The sequence below is a fragment of the Sus scrofa genome, chromosome 12 (genome assembly GCF_000003025.6).
Source record: "Sus scrofa isolate TJ Tabasco breed Duroc chromosome 12, Sscrofa11.1, whole genome shotgun sequence".
NCBI lineage: Eukaryota > Metazoa > Chordata > Mammalia > Artiodactyla > Suidae > Sus > Sus scrofa.
In genome coordinates, this window is record NC_010454.4 from 25,810,107 (window position 1) to 25,832,086 (window position 21,980).

General features: G+C 40.8%; 1 protein-coding gene across 4 annotated transcripts in view; it reads right to left on the reverse strand.

Annotated features, from left to right (window-relative positions):
- The window catches only part of SPOP (speckle type BTB/POZ protein), a 68,010-nt gene that overhangs the window by 17,486 nt on the left and 28,544 nt on the right, over positions 1–21,980 (reverse strand). For 2 of the 4 annotated variants that reach the window (XM_005668871.3, XM_021067138.1), the window contains 5 exons: positions 18,865–18,910; positions 4,618–4,761; positions 3,877–3,998; positions 1,227–1,378; positions 972–1,099 (listed from right to left, as the gene is read on the reverse strand). In XM_005668871.3, the coding sequence (XP_005668928.2) occupies positions 972–1,099; positions 1,227–1,378; positions 3,877–3,998; positions 4,618–4,695 (480 nt within the window). In that variant the 5' untranslated portion in view covers positions 4,696–4,761; positions 18,865–18,910. The remainder of the gene's footprint in view (positions 1–971; positions 1,100–1,226; positions 1,379–3,876; positions 3,999–4,617; positions 4,762–18,864; positions 18,911–21,980) is intronic. The other 2 variants (XM_021067137.1, XM_021067139.1) reach the window with 1 other exon arrangement.

The following is a 21,980-nucleotide window of genomic DNA, read 5'->3' on the forward strand; positions in this document are numbered from 1 at the left end:
CTGCGCAGGTGGCGATATGCCTTTGCAGCTGTGAACCTTAACTCGTTAACCGCAGCGTGAGCCTCTTCTCCGACAGAGTCGCTGGAAGTTGGGGAGCTTTGCCTGCACTCTCTCCATGAAAGCACTGGCCACTCCCATCAAGCGATGCTACTCAGGAGGTGGGTCCCTGACCATACACTGCACAGGGAACACCAACGCTTCTTCCACTGTGAGCTTCTGAGGATTTCTAAGTATGTTGGTAAAAGCATTAAATAACTGATACATGATCATTAAAGAGACCATTTTCCAAGTCACTCTCGGTTTGGAAATTTTACTTCAAGGCTTCACCTATCAACTTGAAAAAGACTCTTTAGGTCACACTGGGGAGAGGACTCTCCTAACTGACTACAGATAACTCTCGTAGCTCATGATGAATCAGAGAGCTTTAGAAACCTTCACTCCTGAAAAAATGGTTCTCGCCTTCCTGTTTCACAGGCACCCCTGCAAGACAAACTGGAGACACTCATCTCCTGATAAGAGTCATCTAGTTCAAACAGCAGAAAAGGAAAGTGATCTATTAAACACACATGGACTTCCTACTCAGAGAGGAGCCAGGAAGCTTGAGGAACAAATACCCACGTCTAGTTGCGGGCCATTCTCCTCAGCTCAAAGTAACAGTCCTTCCAAACGCTTTCAGAAAAAAATCTGCAGTGAAAGAGCCAGAATCCTGACCCAAGCACTTCAAAAATCACACATACCGAGAGAGTGCACAATCTTAGTTTTAAAGAACAGTTAACAAGTGGAAAGCTGAGATGCCCAACAACCTTGAAATCCCGGCACAGCTCTCCATCAGTCACATAAACAACATTCGTGCAGCACCACTCCACTTGGGGATTTTTCTCACTCTCTGTCCTTGAAACAATACAATTAAATCTGCTGATACCCATCAGGTCTGGGAATTGCTACTCTCACAGCGGGGTAAAAGGACTCACCTCACAGAAGAGGGTAAGCTTGTCATCAGGGAGAAGCCCGTTGGCCTCATCCAAGAGAAAATCTCTACGGATGAATTTTTTGAATCCCCAGTCTTTGCCTTGCACAAACCTATATGCCCGTTGACTCTCTGGGGTGAAAAAAAAAAAAAAAGGTTACATTTAGGGTTACTCAAAAAACCAGATCAAAGCCACAACGTGTCAATGTATAGAATTGCTAGGTGGGAAAATAAAGAGTCAAACAAGGATAAAATTTACCCATAGCTTTGGTTTCTTCTCCCTTGGCATTCAGGATGGAGAATTTGAATTTTGCTCGAACTTCACTCTTTGGACAGCTGACCAATAACAGGTAAAGTGACAGGTAATCTTTGCTTTCTTCATCTAGCCCTTTTGGGTTTACCCGCAAACACCTACCCAAAACAGGAAAAAAATGTCGAAAGCATCCATGTTTGCAGGCCCATGAAGTGATAGGAGGGAACTAGAACATCAGAATCAAGGGAGGGAGATGTTTAAAAAAAACAAAACAAAACAAACGAAAAACCCAGGCCCCACGCCAGGATATTCTGAATTCAGTAAAAGACTGCTTGGAAACCACTTTTCCAGAACAATCTGAAGCACCTTTTAAAAAGTAAACAACAGGAATTCCCACTGTGGCTCAGTGGGTTACGAACCCAACTAGCATCCATGAGGATGTGGGTTCCATCCCTGGCCTCACTCAGTGGGTTAAGGAATCGGCGTTGCTGTGAGCTGTGGTGTAGGTCACAGGCACGGCTCGTATCTGGTGTGGCCCTGGCTGTGGCTGTGGTGTAGGCCAGCAGCTGTAGCTCCAATTCGACCCCGAGCCTGGGAACTTCCCTAAGCCACTGGCATGGTCCTAAAAAAGTAAACAACAAAAATAAAGGGGTATCCTAGAACCTGACAACACATCCCATGCATCTCCGCCTCTTTCCTCATAACATCCCCAATCACTTTGCCCCCCTAAAATATTTTAAAATTCAGCCAAGACTCAATCTATTCTAATTCTTAATCTCAGGAAAAGCAGCTCCTTGTTTTGTTGGGGCTGTGGTGAAAAGAGGAGAAAAGAGTCAGCGAACCTTTCAATATCACCCTGGGAGAGAAAGAGAATTCCAGAGAAATACGTGAATAATAAATAATCTTTTGCAGATATTTTATCAATGTGGCAATGAATTCTATGATGAAAATAAAGGAGGCAGTGCTGAGGAAGCACAGACAAAAGCAAGCTCCCATTACACAGGGCAGAGTTGAAGCGAGACTTCTAAATAGAGTTAGAGATGCCAATCTGTTATCAAAGAATCAAAGTAAAATTCAGACAGAACTGAACAGGTTCCATTCAGTGAAGTTGTAAATGTCATGAGCTGAACTGCACGTGCTTCAGACACTGCCTCTACCATGTATAATACATAGGCCATATGCATCCTGAGGCCTTGCCGGTGTTACGGCACCTCTCTTAAACAGGTGGCCCAATTCAGTGCTTCTCTAGGAAGTGCATATGCCACAGACATTGCTATACATTGTGCTAAAGATGTGGATATAAATACAATGCCTAAGAATAAGCCTTCTCTCAGCGCCTAGTAGTACACTGCTTCATGTCCCTGGCCAACAAACACTAGATGAACGGAGCGTGGTTAAACTCTTCCGCGGCTATCACAGGTCAAAAAGAGTGGGTCCCACATACACACAAAAGGAGTCCCAGGGTGGCCTAACGGTTGAGGATTCGGCATCGTCACTGCTGTGGCTTGGCTTCAATCTCTGATCCAGGAACTTCCACGTACCACGGCCATGGCCAAAAAAAAAAACAGTGGCTCACAGACACATGTGCTGGTCTTTGCAGCAGGCACATGGCTGTACCCTGGACTGCCCGCTCCTCCTCAGAGAACACATGGTTTGGATGAGAATGACCCCTACGCCCCGATCCCACTCCCTTTGCCACAGGGATCAACTGAGGGAACTGAGACCCAAACCAGGCAGTGCATGTCTGACATATTCTTGGCCACACACTTGAGAAAAAGTTCAAGGACTCTTGTTAGATGGTAGTGGGTTACGCCCATTGCTACTGCAGCCTTTATCCTTCAACTGCAAGGGAAGAAGCTAAGCATGAAATGCCAAACTGGGTGGAGAGCAGGGCAAAGCAGAGAGTAAAGGGGTCCTTAATCTAACCACTGGGCTGCTAGAGCCAACGACCTTCAAACCTTTCCTACACCTTAGGCGTTCCAGTTACATAAGTAGATAAATCTCCTTCGTTGTTTCAAAACAGGCAATCTAGGAGTTCTCTTGCGGTGCAGCGGGTTAAGGATCCGGCGCTGTCACTGCAGTAGCTGGGGTCACTGCTGTGGCAAAGGTTTGATCCCTGGCATCTGGGACTTTCCATGTGCCTCGGATGAGGCAAAAACAAAACCAAAACCAAAAAACCCCACAGAACCCAAACAACAAAAACCCGGCAATCTAAAAGTCCAGAGATTTTACATTAAAATCCAGAGTTCTTGCTTTTCTTGAAAAATCAGCAAATTTGGCAATATCAGCCCCTATTCACACCTAGCTATAGTCACCTGGAGCTGAGCAGCCACCACTTCTTTTAGGACACTTACTAGTTTGCCAAGGGGTCAACTCTTGTACCAGTACGGATGTTATTTACCACACCGGCCCTCGGTGCTCATCTGCATTACCCTACAGCCATGGGAGTTAGCGGGTCCCTGATACCCTCATCGAATTAATTCAACAATATACAGTGCATATCTATTACGTACCAGACACTGGGGAGGACATTACTAACAAGACAAAGTCCCTGCCATCCAGGATCTTACGTTCTATTCCAGTCAGCCTCCCGTGAAACCAAGCAAAACAGGCAACTTTCAGTAAAATGTTTACAGCTAAATATAGTCTTCCTCACCATTTCAGTTTATCATTGGCTCCTGATGAAAAGGTTGAACTTTTAATGACTTCACCCATTTCCTCCCGGCAAAAGCTAAAGTTATTGATGGTCCACATGTAGGAGAATTTCACTACCTTGATCTGTTGATAGAAAACCAAGAAGCAATTAATAGGAGGAAGTGGGCAACCTGCAAAACAGGCTGGGATCAGATGGCTCCTCCCCTCCCTCCGTGTGCACAATCCCACAGGAAGACCGCACTGTCTGGCCAACACGGAGGCTCAGCCTTTTCTGTCCATCATCCACATTTTAAATCATCTCATAGTGACCCGACTGCTTTCATAACTTTCCTCAGCTTCCGAGAAACACTGGATGGAAAGTGAGAAAAAACAGAGGCAAGGCTGGGAAAGCAGGTGATTAAGCCACACCTAAAATGAAACAAAGGGCTGTTTGATGATTTATATGTTGATGCCACTGCCTTGGCTGCAAATCTCAAACCTGGTTTCCCCTAGAGTTGACCAGCAGAGGAACACACTTCAATCAAGAGGGATATAGGCAGATCTAGTTTCAAAGACTTACCCCTTTTCAACCTCGGGTGAAAAGCAGTGGCCTGGGGCATTCAGATTCCTCGTGGAAAAACCAAGGAATGGAAAGCTGACAAGTACTTTATTTGGCAGGTATGTCCCAGAGAAGGCAGGAAACACCACGAGGAAAGGAATTCGATTCCTTTCATCCACCAAAATCCTCCCAGGATGCACCTACCTGTGTGTAGCACCAGCTCTCAGCTACAGGGCCACTCGACATTTCTGCCGGAGGTGGAGGACTTGGAACCCTTGACATCGCCAGTTTGAAGGTTAAACAAGATCTCCAAGGTCAGGGGACAAAGACTTCTGTTCTCTCTTCACCCTGGTTGACCCGAGAAGCACGAGCATTTTATTAGATGAATGGCATGCAATCCTACTCTTTCCGTTTGGCCTTCTAGAGGCTGGAAACTTTGTCTCCTGCCTGGAATGCTCTACTCTTATCATTCAAATGGCTTCTCAGCATTCAATGGAAACCTCAGAGAAAACCGCCTAACCTAAAGCAGTCTCCTCCTCACTATTACCCTATTTTAATCTTCTGCACAACACTATTTAATATTAACTTACCAAATGAATTTACTCAAAGGGTACTTAAAGAACATCCGAGATAAGGCTGCCTAAAGAGGAGACAGCCGGGTGAGCTCCACATACAACTTTACCAGCTGGCTCCTTCCCTTGGGGTACAAATACTCCCCCGAAAAGGAAAACGATCTTCTTACCTTTCAACTATGTCTCATCTCCTACACTTCAGTGCAAATTTATTATTAAGAGTAGTCTTCTGGGAGTTCCCATTGTGGCACAGCAGAAACGAGTCCGATTAGGAACCATGAGGTTGAGGGTTCGATCCCTGCCCTTGCTCGGTGGGTTAAGGATCCGGTGTTGCCGTGAGCTGTGGTGTAGGTCACAGACTCGGCTTGTATCCTGCCATGGCTGTGGCTGTGGCTGTGGCTGTGGCGCAGGCCGGCAGCTACAGCTCTGATTAGACCCCTAGCCTGGGAACCTCCATATGCCGCAGGCAAGGCCCTAAAAAGACAAATAAATAGTTTTTTGTTTTTTTTTTTAAACGAGTAGTCTTCTACTTCTCAATCCATTGCTAGCTGCTCTCTGGAAGGGCAATATCTGCCGCTTTCTTAGATGTGTTCCTTTCTCTGCAGCATTAGAGATGCTACACATACTTCATCGGTATCTGATTTTTCCAGATTCTTTTCCTTGCTTTCTTGGTTTTCTGATCATTCCTCAATCTTTTACTGGATTCTCCTCCTTCACTGTGGTTCCCACAGTTTAATCTTCAATCATTTTCTCAATCTACATTCTCTTTTGTGGTAATTTTATCCACAATAGTGTCAAATTTCTGCCTTTATACAAATGTTCCCCAAATATCTAACTTTGACTCTCTCATAAGCCTTAGACCATTTTTGAATAAATGCTATGTATCTCAGCAGGTGTCCCAATAGTAAATCAAATCCAACTCAAAATTCTCCCCTCCAAGGCCTTTCTAAACATAAAAGCCATTTTAAAAATTGATGAGTCTGATTATAATTTTTAAGTACCACGAACGAAGCCAAAAACCAACAAACAAAAGCTTACAATGCACGGCAAAGAGATCATTTTATGAACATACGAATTGATATATAAATTGTTTCTACAAAACAAATAAGGCTAACTAACCTATAACAATAGCAGTCACAAAAAAGGAAATAAAATAGCTCTTAAGTATTTAACACCTATTGGACTGGCAAAAAAACAAAAACAAAAAAAACCAACCATACCATGTAAGGGGATATGGGAACACTCATGTACTGCTGGTGAGACTGTAAATTAGAAAGTATATTTGGGGTGGGAATTTGCCATATCTAGTAAAGCTTTACTTACATACACGTAAGACTTAGTAGTTCTACTTTTAACTATATGTGTGCTAGAGCAGTGGTTAGCAAACTTCAGGTGCATCAGGCTCACTTGTTAAACAGACTGCTGCCCCCCGCTCCCAATTTTTGATTCAGAGGGTCTGGAATGGGCCCAAGAATTTGCATTTCACAGGTGACCCTGATGTGCTAGTCCTGGAACATTTTAAGAACCACTGTCCTAGAAAAACTGCTCACCGGCACAAGAAGACATAGACAAGGTCGTTCCCAGTGGCGGTGTTTATAACAGTGACAAACAAACTAAAAACCCATTAGGAGGGAAACAGATAAGTAAATTGGGTTATTTCCATATAATGAAAAACTACCTCAGGATTTAAAAGTAATGAACTACATTTATATCACCACGGAGATGAGATCGAACACAATGCTGATGGAAAAAGTTTTGGAATGACATGTGCAGTACCTTATTCATGCAAATTTAAAGATTTATATATTATTTACAGAAATATGCATACAGTAGAAGTAAACAAAATCACTGACAAGCTATGCATCAGATTCATGATGGGAGAGCAAGAAAGAAGAATATAGCTGGGAAAAGAACATAAGACATTTCAAGTTGATCTCTCATGTTTCTTTTATTGATTGATTGATTGATTGTCTTTTTAGGGCTGCACCTGTGGCATATGGAGGTTCCTGGGCTAGGGGTCGAATCAGAGCTGTAGCCACTGGCCTATATCGCAGTTCACAGCAACCCCAGATCCTTAACCTGCTGAGCAAGGCCAGGGATCGAACCTTCATCTTCATAGATACTAGTCAGATTCTTTTCTGAGGAGCCATGATGGGAACTTCCATCATGTTTCTTTTAAAATTAGGATGACCTGACACAAATATGACAATACAAATGTCTACTAGTTAGGGATGACAGCTACTCTAGTGTACACTATCCTTGCTACTGTTCTTTTTTTATTTTTATTTTTTGCTTTTTAGGGCCACACCCACGGCATATGGAGTTCCCTAGGCTAGGGGTCTAATAAGAGCTAGAGCTACAGCTACAGCCACAGCCACAGCCACAGCCACGCCAGATACGAGCCCTGTCTGCAACCTACACCACAGCTCACAGCAACGCCGGATCCTTAACCCACTGAGCAAGGCCAGGGATTGAATCTGCAACCTCATGGTACCTGGTTGGATTCGTTTCCACTGTACCACAATGGGAACTCCTGCTTTATTTGTAAAATATATTTTATTAATTGTAGGAGTAATGTAAGGGTGTACTTATTCCATTATATCATACATTGTCTGGTTTCTAACGTACAAGAGAGAAATTTATTTCCTGAATACCTAGTTTGTTTTTAGCTATGGACAGACAATGTTGGTCTTTTTTTTTTTTTTTTTTCCTCTGTCTTTTTAGGGCCACACAGCGGCACATGGAAGTTCCCAGGCTAGGGGTCGAAACAGAGCTGTTCCGCCAGCCTATGCCACAGCCACAGCAATGCCAGATCCAAGGCATGTCTTTGGGCTACACCACAGCTCACGGCAACGCTGGACCTTTAACCCACTGAGCAAGGCCAGGAATCGAACCTGCATCCTCATGGATATTAGCTGGGTTCGTTTCCGCTGAGCCACAATGGGAACTTCCAATGTCAACCTTATAACTGATCATGTTGCCCTCTTTCCTCATTTGCCCTCAGGAAGCCCTGAGACAAATCTGCGACCCATCTCTTGAAAATATATGCTCACATGCTCATTCTCCATGCTCTATTCTATACAGGCTCATGTGATCATTCTATTATAGCTTTATTCTATAAGCTATCACAGCTTCTTCACACTGTTTACTTACTTTGCTAGAATTCCCTCAACTATTTATTTTACTCTTTGATATGTTAAGTATTTCTGGAAACTGCCTCAAATCCTTTACAAAGGACAACTTGGAGGCTGAACATATCTGTTCTATACCACCTCTTTCTATAGAAAGAGGTATAAATGAATAACAAAAAAAAAAAGAAATCACTCAACTCACACACATTCACTGGCCGCTTAAGTAGTAGGCATGGAGAAGGATTAAAAAGATGTAGTTACACCCTCACAGAGTAATACTGCTGGTACTACCAGAGTAACCATTGGTTTCAAACACTATCCCACCTGAATTTACAATGAAAGCATCCTATGTAACCACAGATGAAGTTAACAGTCTTATATACACATGATGTGCTACTTCACTTAAGCTAGCAAACTAAGCACTGCAATGGCATCTGGGCTTCCAGGGTTTGTGCAATTCAGGATCCCATGATGATATTAAGAAAAGAGACCTGTGATCAAGGTAGGCCTGCATTTGATGGAAAACCCTTTCTCACAGAACCATAAATCTGTGCAGTAGTGAGTAAATGCACCTTAGGAGACTTTACAAATCCCAGTTACCATTAGCGCCAGCAGGAGCCAGAATGAAATTTCAAACTTCCCAATCAAAACTATCTTTTGGGCAGGTTGGCAATGTAAACGTGAATTTCACACGTTAGTTAAGCGCATAAAACTTGGCTCTATAAGTGTGATGTGCAGGCTCAGCTCTACATTGATCAATCATAAAATACTGATTTGAGTTTATTTTGAAGTTAAAAAAAACCCTCAAATTTATCTAACAATAAACAATTTTAAGAATTCTCTAAATCTGACAAAAAGACAAGTTTTAAAAAAAGATTTTTTAAATTTTTTATTTTTTTGCTTTTTTATGGAAATTCCCAGGCTAGGGGTCGAATCGGAGCTGCAGCTGCCAGCCTACACCACAGCCACAGCGATGTGGGATCCAAGCTGCCTCTGTGACCTACACCACAGCTCACAGCAATGCTGGATCCTTAACCCACTGAGCAAGGCCAAGGATCGAACCTGCGTCCTCATAGGTACTAGTCAGGTTCATTACCACTGAGCCACAACTGGAACTCCTGAGAAAAAAGCAAGTTTAAAAAACAGTTTATTGAAGTTCCCATTGTGGCTCAGTGGACTAAGGATCTGGTTATTGGCACAAGTTGCGGAATAGGTCGCAGATGTGGCTCAGATCTGATGTTGGGGTGGCTGTGGCATAGGCTGACAGCTGCAGCTCCGATCTGACCCCAGGAACCTCCATATTCTGATAGCATGGCTCTAAAAAGAAAAAAAATTAATTAAAATTAAAAAGTTTATTTTAATGGCTTAATTGTTGCTACCATGGTCCTTTATTACAACCAGAAAAAAAAAAAAAAACCACAACTTTGATCTTAACCATTTTTTCCTATCTTTTTTGCTTGTCTTTTATTGTGTAGCAAAGTTTTTTTTTTTTTAATAATATCACCAACCTTTCTTCCAATTTTTAAAAAATGTCCAACCTAGCAGCCAGGAGAACTGGACAATCAGCTTGAGACTCTGAGGAGCTCTAACCACACAACCTGCTGAGAGGGAAATTGACTAGGATAGCACAAGTCTAATTAATTTCACTCATAGCAGGCACCAGGGGCAAAGTGTTCATGGGCAAAGTAGCCTGGTGTTACATGAACTCTCCAGCACTTCATGCCAACTGCCACAGATGCCCAGCAGAAAAACAATTTTAGAAAAGAGAAGGTCTATTTGAGGGTCATGGTTTGGGAGCCCTTGTAGGAGACAACTAGCACCAAAATACACTGTTCTTGGCTTCAAACACATTAAAACAAGACTGCCCAACTTCTCTAATGAGAAACTTATTTTTCAAAGCTTAGCAAACTTCCCAGTATGCTGGCAACTTGGAGGCTGAATATAACTGTTCTATAGCACCATATATTTTCCTGTTCACTCTATTAAATCCTGACCTGTGAGGCTACACTTCTTCCGAGTCAAACCAAAAAATATACTTTAAAGTATCTGTCAACTGTAATACCGCTCAAATTCCAATGAAGGTAGTAGTATCAGTTAGCAAACTAATAGCAATCTCTAATAGAATGTTTTGTAGTAGATACTGAGAGACCATGAAGCCATCGATCATTTTAGACAAGGGATTCAAGTCAGTCAATATGATTTCTAAGCAGAATGCTAAACTTTGGAGAGTACACAGAAGTACAAAAGAAATGTATTAATTCCGTCGTGGTACACAGATAATGCTTTCAAACCTATACCATGCACTTCTTTTCTACCTTATTTACACTTATAAACATTTCCCTTGTCTCCAGTACACTTCAAGGAACGTGCAACTATTCCTTTTATCCCCTTACCACCTAGCACAGTCTGCCTAGAACAAGGGATTCAGCAGAAATACTCTGATGATGGAAACATTTATTCAGTTGCATTCAAGTTCATTAACCTTTCTGCTTGTTTCTTTCACATATCTCTAAAAGTGCCCTTTGAATAGCGCTGAATATATTAGTTTGTAAATGTAATGAGAATCATTAATTTGTTCTTTTGGATGAGTTACACACAAAGCCCAAAACTCCCAGCCTGGCACTCTCAAGTATCAGCCCTGGTAAATCTGTTTTTCCTTTTTCTCTCTTTTGTTTATTGTTTTTGGGCCACAACAGGGGCATGTGGAAGGTCCTCGGAACCTAAGTCACAGCTGCAACCTGAGCCACTGCAGTGACAATGTGGGATCCTCAACCCGCTGAGCCACATGAGAACTCCCAAAGCAAGTTTTTCATCCAGTATTTCATTCTACGAGGGGAGAAAGACTGGTTATTTTTTCCTTCATTTTGAAAACATAAATCAGTAACTTGAACTAAACTCTTACATAATCAGGATACTTTAAGGCTAGAAGACGTATTTCCTGTGCAATAGAGAGAAATGTCCCAATAGTTTAACCTGCAGTATAGGCAGAGCTAGGCTAGAACACTCTCTGTAAAGTGTTATATAGACAATTGTGCGGTTATTTCATCTTTCTTTTATTCCTTATAAGCATTCCTCCATCTTTAATCTAATCCCAGCATCCAGAGAATTAAAAAAAAAAAAATCAACACCTAACACAGGCATATCACATATATGATATCTACAAGGTGGAATTATATCCCTCAGTTTTAAAATTACAGGATAAAATTGTAGGGATAGCAGACTGAACCGTGAAATTGTTCTGTCGGCCAAAGATAGTAGAAAATCACCGATTTCGAGTGCTTTAATATAATACACAAACATGCACAAGCTAGATGGCTGGGAACACGACTTCTTGCCAAAGAATGGTTAGGAACTTTTAAAAAGCCTATAACTTTTTTTTCTCTTGCTTTAAAGCCTGGTATAGTTTCCAAGTAAGGAAAAAATCCCAATGTCGTAACTATTTTAAACCTGAGAGACGACTGCATTTTCCAGAACAGAAGATGCCAAAAGGACTGTTGACAAAAAACAACAACAACAACAAAAAAACACACCTATAGAAAGATTTGGGTATATTCATTTTTGAGAAACTTTTGTGACCTCAAAGGAGTGTCTGTATTTCTTGCCTTACAATGTAGGAGGTAAGAACTTCTTTCTTATTACAGATTATTACAGGCCATACTGACTCCCTCTGTTGCAAGGTTTTAATAACTTTCAAATACTTGTTATGGGTAAACTTTTTGCAATTCAATCCAGTCTACAAAATACTAAATGTATTTTTTTATTATTATTTAGAGATGCTTCTTAAAATGAAATTAAGGGCAATCAAGAGAGATCTCAATCAGCAAAGGAAAGATTGGGGTTTCTCATGTCTTCATGTTTCCTAAAATTTACAAGTTAAAGATGATTGCCACATGGGAACTCCTCAAAGGTTCTCAAATATGTGAAAACAAGTTCAACTCTCATTCATAATAGACAAATGAAAATTAAACCATATATTAATTCACAGAGTGAAGTGACAAAGATTAAAATGTTTGATGGGGGTTCCCTGGAGGGCACAGTGGGCTAAGAATCTGGTTTTGTCACTGCTGAGGCTTGGGTTTGATCCCCGGGCTGGGACCGTCCACACGCTGTGGGCGTGGCCAAAAAGGGAAAACACAAAAAAGAAATGTTTGATAACACTTGTCCAGAGCAAGGAGAACATTTCTGATTAGAATATAAATTGTTATAAACTCCATGAAGGGAAATGCATATCCGAATGAGAAGGAAATGCATATTATACCCCCTAATCCAACAATTCCAGGTCTAGAAATTTACCCTAGTGATATGTTTACACTGACAAATACAAAGGGTTTCTCCCTGTGGCACTATTAGTAACCACAAAAAAAAAAAAAAAAAAAAAAAAAAAAAAAAAGGAAGTAACCTAAAAGTCCATCAACAGGGGACTGATTAAATAAATTATGATACAGACAATTAATATTAAGTATCTATTAAAAAAGGAATGGGGAGTTCCCGTCGTGGCGCAGTGGTTAACGAATCCGACTAGGAACCATGAGGTTGCGGGTTCGATCCCTGCCCTTGCTCAGTGGGTTAAGGATCCGGCGTTGCCGTGAGCTGTGGTGTAGGTTGCCGACGCGGCTCGGATCCCGCGTTGCTGTGGCTCTGGCGTAGGCCGGTGGCTACAGCTCCGATTCAACCCCTAGCCTGGGAACCTCCATATGCCGAGGGAGCAGCCCAAGAAATAGCAACAATAACAACAAAAAAGACCAAAAAAAAAAATAAAATAAAATAAAATAAAATAAAGAAAAAAAAAAGGAATGGGCAAGCTTCATCTAAAGAGGCAAAAATCCTTCATGTGTGTGTATATACATACATAAAATATCTCTGTAAAAGCTACATAAGACTCTAGGGACCCTGGCTACTTCCAAGGAAGAAAACTGAGCACTTGTCTGGGAAGAAGAATTTCCATGAAGTTCCCTTTTGTACTTAGCGAATTTTGAAGCATGTGAATCATGGTCTTTTCAAATAACGCACAAAAATATTTTAAAAGGAATTAGCAGACTTCACAATGAATTTTTCTAAGTTGTGAAATGGCTTATAAATCAAACTCCTCTGAGAAACAAGACGGGAATCCTACAGTGGCTTCCCTTGCTCTCCAAATAGAAGCTACCTTTTGTTACGTCTGCCAAAGCCTGTGTGCACCTCCCTGACCTCATCTAACACTTACCCCTCTCCATCACCACGCCTTCGTCACCCGGGCCTTTCATTCTATTTGGTGAACACATCAGGCTCTTTCCTTCCTCAGATCTTTTCATACCTGGCTCCTTCCTGTCACTCAGGGGTCCTATCACGTGTAATATCCTCAGACAGGTCTTCCCTGACCTCTTGATCTCAAGTAGTCCCCACTTTTAGACTGTGTTTTGTTTTGTTTTATTTTGGTCACATTACCCTATTTAAATTTCTTTTGTATTACTACAGTCTGAAATGATCTTGGTTTTATATTTTCATTTGTCTACTGTCTTCCCCACTAGAAGTTAAGCACAATGAGAGAAGAGCATCCCCATGTGCCTAAAATGGTTATCATAATAGGCACCCAGTAAACAGTTATTCAATGAAATTGCTGCTGACTGACTAGACTATTGTCTTTTGCGATCATATTTTTCCTTAATGAGCTCTAGTTAAAACGTTAGAATTTGGGAGTTACTAAATGAAGAAGAGCTATAGGAATCTAGGCATACCTTTAAAACAAAATATTTTTAAAAGAAAACTCTCAGTTCATCTCCAGTTTTAAAGAACTTATTTAATACACTCCAAAACTATATTCTTCTTTGATTTAAAAAAAAAAAAAAGAAATCTTGGGAGAAAAGAGAAGCCTGCAGGCGAAGTTCTTGAACACACGAGACAACAGTAATATCAGCACATCTTCCAGGTTAAGTCATTACCGTAGCTGTTGGAAACTCAACCTAGACCTCTGAGTTATTTCGAGTTAAATTATACACAACAAAAATTCAAATATATTGATAAAAAATGAGGCAGATCCTTAGCATCGACTTAGATCTCACCTATAATTTTCCTATCTAACAAAGGGTTTGATTCTTAAAACTGACATGTAAATAAAAGAACTTTTGTCAAATTTTTATTTGAAAAATGTAGAGAGGAGTTCCCGTCGTGGCGCAGTGGTTAACGAATCAGACTAGGAACCATGAGATTGCGGGTTCGGTCCCTGCCCTTGCTCAGTGGGTTAACGATCCGGCGTGGCCGTGAGCTTTGGTGTAGGTTGCAGATGCGGCTCGGATCCCGCGTTGCTGTGGCTCTGGCGTAGGCTGGCAGCTACAGCTCCGATTTGACCCCTAGCCTGGGAACCTCCATATGCCGCGGGAGCGGCCCAAAGAAATAGCAAAAAGACAAAAAAAAGAAAGAAAAATGTAGAGTAAAACTATTACAGCTGATTCTCTTAAAAACAAAATAAGTATACCATGTTTGATTCATCACCAATTAAAATGATTCATATCTCAAAAAAAAGACACGTAGTAGAGAAAAGATAATTAACACGAAATATATACACAGGTGAACGAGTCTAGCAATACAGAGACAGAGACACAGACAGACATACCTCTAAAACATGTCTTGACACATAACCCAAGGCTCTCTGTATACCAGGCTAAGATGCAGGACGTATTTTCTACCAGAGCCAAATATCTAAATAATTAAGAGTTTAATTGTTCTTGCGGCTGTTCTTTTTCTTTTTTGGTCACCCCGAGGGACATGGAGTTGCTGGGCCAGGAATCAGATCTGAGCTGCAGTTGTGACCTAAGATGAAGCTTCAGCAACGCTGGATCCCTAAGCCACTGTGCCAGGCCAGGGATCGAACCTGCGCTGATCCTGTTGCACTAGAGCCGGAACTCCTTACAATGGTTGAATATAAGGAAAACGTAGAAGAAACTATTGTGTATGAGGAAAAAACTCAGCAACAAGTACAGTATTACATAAGCATGTCAGTATCTTTAAGATTTTCACAGTTTACTGATCTCTTAGGCAAGCACAGACTGAAATGATTGTGAGGACTAGATATGCTTTTGTATGTAAAAAGGCTATTTTCCCTTCTTCTCCTCAATCTAAGTGTTATAAGACAGTTTTATAGAAATAGCCTGGCTAGCGATGCTCATCCAAAGTCAAAATAAAGATGAACAAGAAGATACATGAAAGAATTTCAAGTTGTGGAAAGCTGAGGAATAAACAATAGGCTGCTCCCCCTGACTCCCAAACCTCAGAGTGTGCTGGCTGTTTACAGTCTTACTGCCCTTCTCTATAGGTTATAAATAACTGCAAAGTGTCCTTGTCCCCAAGGAGACCTTAGCAGCCAGCTCAAAGGTTAAAATATGGAATAATTCTCAAGCTGGAAGTAACTTTTCCAGTTAGGGGAAAAAAAAAAAAATCAAAGAACAGAAATATGTGGGGTTCCCGTCCTGGTGCAGCAGAAACGAATCCGACTAGGAACCATGAGGTTGTGGGTTCGATCCCTGGCCTCGCTCAGTGGGTTCAGGATCCGGCATTGCCCTGAGCTGTGGTGTAGGTCGAAGATGCGACTTGGCTCTGGCGTGGCTGTGGCTGTGGTGTAGGCTGGCATCTACAGCTCCGATTAGACCCCTGGCCTGGGAACCTCCATATGCCACTGGTGCAGCCCTAAAAGCACAAAAGACAAAAAAAGAACAGAAATATGTATTGCCAATTTAAATTAAGGGCTAGGGAATCATTCTCTCCCTCTAAAAACTATTCATTATGTAAGAGTTGTTGATATAGACATATTAGCATAATTCCCTACCCCAAAAAGACATCCAGGGAGAGCAGGCTCTGCTCCAAAAGCAGAGGTGTGTCCTGGAAAGAGGTAGGTGCCACTCGACACTCTTGCAGCACTGCATCTCCTTAGACCTTAAGAAGACATCTTGAGTTTTTGTTTTGCTTTTTAATTTAGGCATAAATGACTACTGAGCTCAAGACAGCTACTTAACAGCATCAAAGGAAAAAAGTCCTGTCTCCACTTGGATGGAGGATCCCGCAGAATAAACCAACAAGCACAGGTTTCACAAGGTCTAGGTTATTCCCATCAGGTGATGTGCTGCTGTTGTTAATTACTAAACCCTGCTACGGAAAAACCACCACCACCAAACTCCTCCAACTGCTTAAAAAAAAAAAAAAAAAAAAAAAAAAAAAAAGGCAGACAGAGTTCATCAGATTAAGCTTCTCTACACAGCACTTTCAACATCCATCATTTGAGAGATGTCTCAAATGGAACAACATGAATCCAAATCAGCAAACAAACCTGATTATAAAGTGGCTGTTTCACTTCAAAGTGGATCTCAGTTCCAAAGGAAAACACCTTTAGAAATGAAGTTAGATAGGAAGAATCAAACAATAGGCAACTTCTCTTTTTTCAGAAATTATAATAATGTCTGGATTCCATCGAATGGCTTGGACAAAAATCTCTAGGATCCACAAAGAGCAACTTAAGGAAAGATGAAGATTTTAACACATCCCACACATTATCAAAGACTTTTTTTAGGTTGAGAAAATTTATTCTAAGACAAAAAGTGGAACAGAATTTTTAAAAAGAAGGAAGAGGAAGAGGAAGAGGGGGGGGGAAGCCTTATGGCTAAGAAGATTCTATTTACTATATAATTATATTCCCAAAGCTGTTTTGAGATTTGAGAGGTTACAGTTGTTCACCTTCTCCCCCCAACTACCGCCACGAAGAACCTTATAAAATCCAAACAGTAAACAGATGAAAGGCTTGGCCTTAATACAATTTAAGCAGGTCCAATTTGAGAGGAATTCAAAAACAGAAGAGTCATTTCATGAAACAAATAGGCAGAGGTTGCATAACCCCACAGGGTCATCTGGCCTTTACAGAAGCCAAATCCAACAAGCAGTTCTCTTCAGCCATTGATGCTTTCTCTAGTCAAGCCCATTTAAAAATATTTCTTGCCAACACAGCTTGGCTACAGAAGGGGCCCAGGAAATGCATGCTAGAGAAGAAATTCTACCTTGATCTTAACGGTATACAATTTGGAGTAAGTTCATTAACTTAGAAGCTGAGAAGACTCACCTGCTCCGGAGAATTTGATCCATTATAAGGGCAACCAATTCTCTTCAGTATTAACTACTATGTACCATCTAGCAGCACAGAATTCAGTCTCTGGATTCACTCATCTAGATTTCCCTCTAACTAAGAAACCAAGACTGTGTTATATTTATGCTTTCATCTTCCCCATCATGTATGGTCTTAAGTAAAGAAATCTGATAACTGTCACATGGACCCATGTTCCTTACCTAGAAACCACCTGCAGAAAATAAATTTTCCCTTCTTCTAAAGTTAGTAAAAATAAGCCAATTTCTTGGTTAATGTTAAGGTTCTAACTCAACTAAATGGAACAAAGGATGGGCAGGAAGTTCTCAGTTTCAAGTGTTCATTCCAAAATTCATGACGCAAGGAAAAAAGTAAAACCACGAAGGCAGACAAAACAGAGGAAAGTCAGACCGAATGTCTGTCTTACAACTTCCTGGCTCCCTGTGATTTGTGTCAGAATTTAAAGGATGAAAATGCAGTAACACCTATTTTATCCAATAAAACCGAGTAAAAACATACATAAGTATTTAGGGCAAGGATCTCATACCACAAAGCAAAACTTTAAAGATGCTAGTCAGAATGGCGGAAAGATCTGCCTACGTTACCATAGAGAGAGGAGCTCTAAGGTACCCATACAAAGGCAATCTGCTCAGAATCACACTTTTACATAAAATATAAAATGAAGTCCATGAATTGCTTTAAGATATGTCCTTTTATAAACTGTAATTCTACCTTCCCTGAAGATCTTTTCCAAAAAGAAAAATAATCTTACTCGAAGCTCTCCGTATCATGCATTATCAACCACTGATTAAGAGTTTAAATCCAAGTATCTTTTCTCCTCTCCACTATTAGTGCAAAGCCTTATCCTACAAAGACACCAGAAAAGATCTGAATAAATAACTCTAGCTTACTCCAAAGAAGAATATTTAGAATAAAACCTCTTTTGAAACCATTTATATTAAATGTTTTATTTAAAAAAAATTTTTTTATGGCTGCACACACAGCATATGGAAATTCCCAGGCCAGGGACTGAATCCAAGCCACAGCTGTGACCTACACTGTGCCAGATCCTTTAACCTACTACCCTGGGCCAGGGATCAAACCTGCACCTCTGCAGCAACCTGAGCCCCTGCAGTCAGGTTCTTAACCCACTGTGACACAGTGGGAACTACATAAAATATTTCTTTAACACGGATCGTGCAGCTCCTGTTGTGGCTCAGCGGGTTAAGAAGCTGACAGGGTGTCAGCGAGGATGCAGGTTCAATCCCTGGCCTCTCTCAGTGGGTTAAGGATCCCATGTTACTACAGGCTGCAGGATAGGTCACATATGTTGCTCGGATCCAGTGTTGCTGTGGCTGTGGTGTAGGCGCAGCTCTGATGAGACCCCTAGCCCAGGAACTTTCATATGCTACAGGCGCAGCTGTAAAAAAAAAATACTGATGGTATTCTCATTATTTAAAAAAAGAACTTACATGCTTTACCTTATACGACTTCCAACTTTACATACTATTTGTACTGAAATGAAACAGTCGATTGCACTCAAGATGTGCATTTTTTTAAGTCATGGTAAATATTTCTATACATTTCATTCCATTTCTGGCCTCATGATCTTAAACTATGTTTAAAATAAAACTATGTAAAAACTCACCAAGTCAGTAGGAAGACTCTAATTTGTCTTGTCTAACAGGAAATCTCTGTTGGAAATAGAGATGATGAATCAGACTTAACTAGATTCTGAATCTCACACAAGTCTTTACTTTGGCTATTCTGAAAAGAGAAAATCTTACAAAAGCAGGTAATACATCAGCTAGGATTTACTACTAGTCAAAATTACCATTCTTATATCTCATCTGAGTGTTCTATTTTCTAGTCCTCTCTCAAAAAGATTATACTTAGAAATTAAAGTCAGAAAATTTCAAGTTAACCCTTCTAACGAACTGGTCCATGAAGCACAGCAAAAATGACATAAGTAGTGTGCCCTTTGTCAATATTTACAAGAGCGGAGGGATCACTTGTGCCAGCTACTTCACAAAATGCTGAAATTACTACCATCAAGTTTTTGTGTAATATTTTTCCTTTATAAAAACTGTCCTGAGGGTCAGCTGCAGCAAAGCAAGATATTTAAACAAAATCATGAATCCTATCACGTTAATAAATAACTGCCACACTGAAGCTGCTTGTGAAGACTAGTAAGATATCTTAGCTAAATACCACCACCACCACTACCCTAAATAATCTACATACCCTGCAATGTGACTCATAACAGAAACAGGGATAAGAGTGGTTGCAAAGCTTCTACAGATATACCCTAGGCAGAAAATTCTTGTGCTATTTTCCTTTTTTGTGGAAAAGTGAAATACCGCATACACTGTGATTCTATAAAAACAGTACCTTTTCCTGAAAATATAAATCCTATCTTTAATCAGTACAAATAAGCTTCTCTTATTTTGGTTAATCAAGTCTAGTTACTGTAACAGAATGAGCCCTCACCAAAAACTGTACCAAACTACTGACTTTAAAACAGGACAAGTCATGCTCAGAAGATTAAGAATAGCAATACAAACAACTATTTACTGAACACCAACCGTGTTTAAGGTTTTGATTTCTCAATTTGCCAGAACAAAAACTTTTAGGCCTAGTGGATTGGCAAAATTTAAAGAGTCTGACAATACTGAGAAGGACTGGGAGGACCATGAACACTTTCGCACTGTTAAGAGGACAAAATTCGTATAACCACTTTGGAAAATAGTTTATTATCTAGTAAAACTAAAGATATAGTAATTCTATGCCCAAATATGGCCCAGAGAAACTGCACATGTCCATCACTGCAAATAAACAAGCATGTTCACAGGAGCACTGTTCCTTCCAGCCAAAAACATTCTCAGCAGGAGAAGGGATACACAAAGTGTGGTATATTCATGACAAGGTGCTACCTGGCAACGAAATTAAACTGCATTTGTACACAACAACACGGATGAACTTTACAAACGTATAGTTAGGTTCTGGAAGAAGATGTAAAAGAACACATATAGTATTATTCCACTTAATGTATATAAAGTTCAAAAACAGACACAACTAAGTAAGTTATAATGGTTTGCGATGAGTCCTAGGTGGTAAAATCACAAAGAAAAAGAAACAACTATCACAAATGTCAGCTTAGTGGTGTCTCTGAACAACGGCACTGGTAAAGATCTAGAAGGGACACACAGCATCATCAAGCCTCTTCTGGGTGCTGGCAACGATGTATTTCTAGGTCTGACTGAAGGCTATAAAAGCACATGCTTTTTAGACTCCCCGTCATGGCTCAGCAGTAACAAACCCGACTCGTATCCATGAGGATGAGGGTTCAATCCCTGGTCTCACTCAGTGGATTAAAGGCTGGCGATGCAGTGAGCTGTGGTGTAATTCACAGACTCGGCTCGGATCCCAAGTTGCTGTGGCTGCTGGGTAGGCCGGCAGCTGCAGCTCCGATTCAACCCCCAGCCTGGGAACTTCCATGTGCCGTGGGTGTGGCCCTAAAAAGAGACCAAAAAAAAAAAAAAGTACATACTTCTTATAATTAACCTTTTATAACTAATTAAACTACATAGTTATGTCTTCTGTATTGTTCTTGATAAAAACACATTAAAATCTGCAATAAAACAACCCAGTTAGAGTGTGTGTGTGTGTATATATATATATATATATATCTCCACTAATGTTTAAGGGTGAATACAGTGTCCTGCACAGAAGAGACCCTTGATTTTTTTTTTTTCCCAAGCTAATTCAGGATGACACAACTCAGTAATAAAGCAGGGCTACCCAAGAATGAATACCTATAGCTAGGCTTTCCTACTATAATTACTTTCTCTGAATTTAAATGCAATACCTAAGATCTGCATTTCTGGGAAATTTTTAGCACTGACACAAATGTTTAAATCTATGTATGACTATTCATCAGAAGCCATTAGTAAATACCTAAATTACCGTAAGAAATGAATGAAGAAGGCTTTTGAAAAGGCAAAGCCAGGATACAAGTAGTTTTTGGTATTACCTTTTTTAGTTTAATCACGGCCTGTGATGGACCCTCCAATGATTTTCCATCTGACTCTGAGTAAAAGCCAACGTCCTCACAAGAACTGAAAAGCCCCTGCACAATCTGGACCTCATTACCTCTCTCTCCGGCCTCGTCTCCAATTACGTTCTCCGGAGCTCACCGAGTTCCAGCCACACTGTCCTCCTCGGCTTTTGTTCCTCAGACAGAACAGGCTCACTCCTGCCTCAGGGCTCTGTACCTGCCCTTCGCTCTATCTGGATAACTCTTCCCCTAGAGAGTCTCTCGGCTTGCCCTGCTGGTCACCATCTCTGTGAGGCCCTCCCTGACACCTTAAACATGTCATCCCCTTCCCCCACAACCACACTCCTATGTCTCCATTATTTCCTTTCTTTCTAAAAGAAAGGAATGCACCGTATTTTATCTGAAAGGTAAGAAGGCAGATGCTTGTCTGCTTTGTTGCTGTACTCAGACAGTGTCTGGCACACGGAAGACCAGAAAGAAAGACTTATTTAATAAATGACTGAATTCGTCTCCTCTTCTTTTGGATTTCTATCCCTGAAAGATTAGACAATAACTTTATACATCTGAAAAACAGAAAGTTTCCCGGCTGTACATCAAATTAACAAAATTTGTTTTATTAACAAGTTTCAGATTCATGCTCTTACTAGTATCGAGTCACAGGTACGACTTATAAAAAGCTGATAACGACCTAAATTGTACTTTCCCCT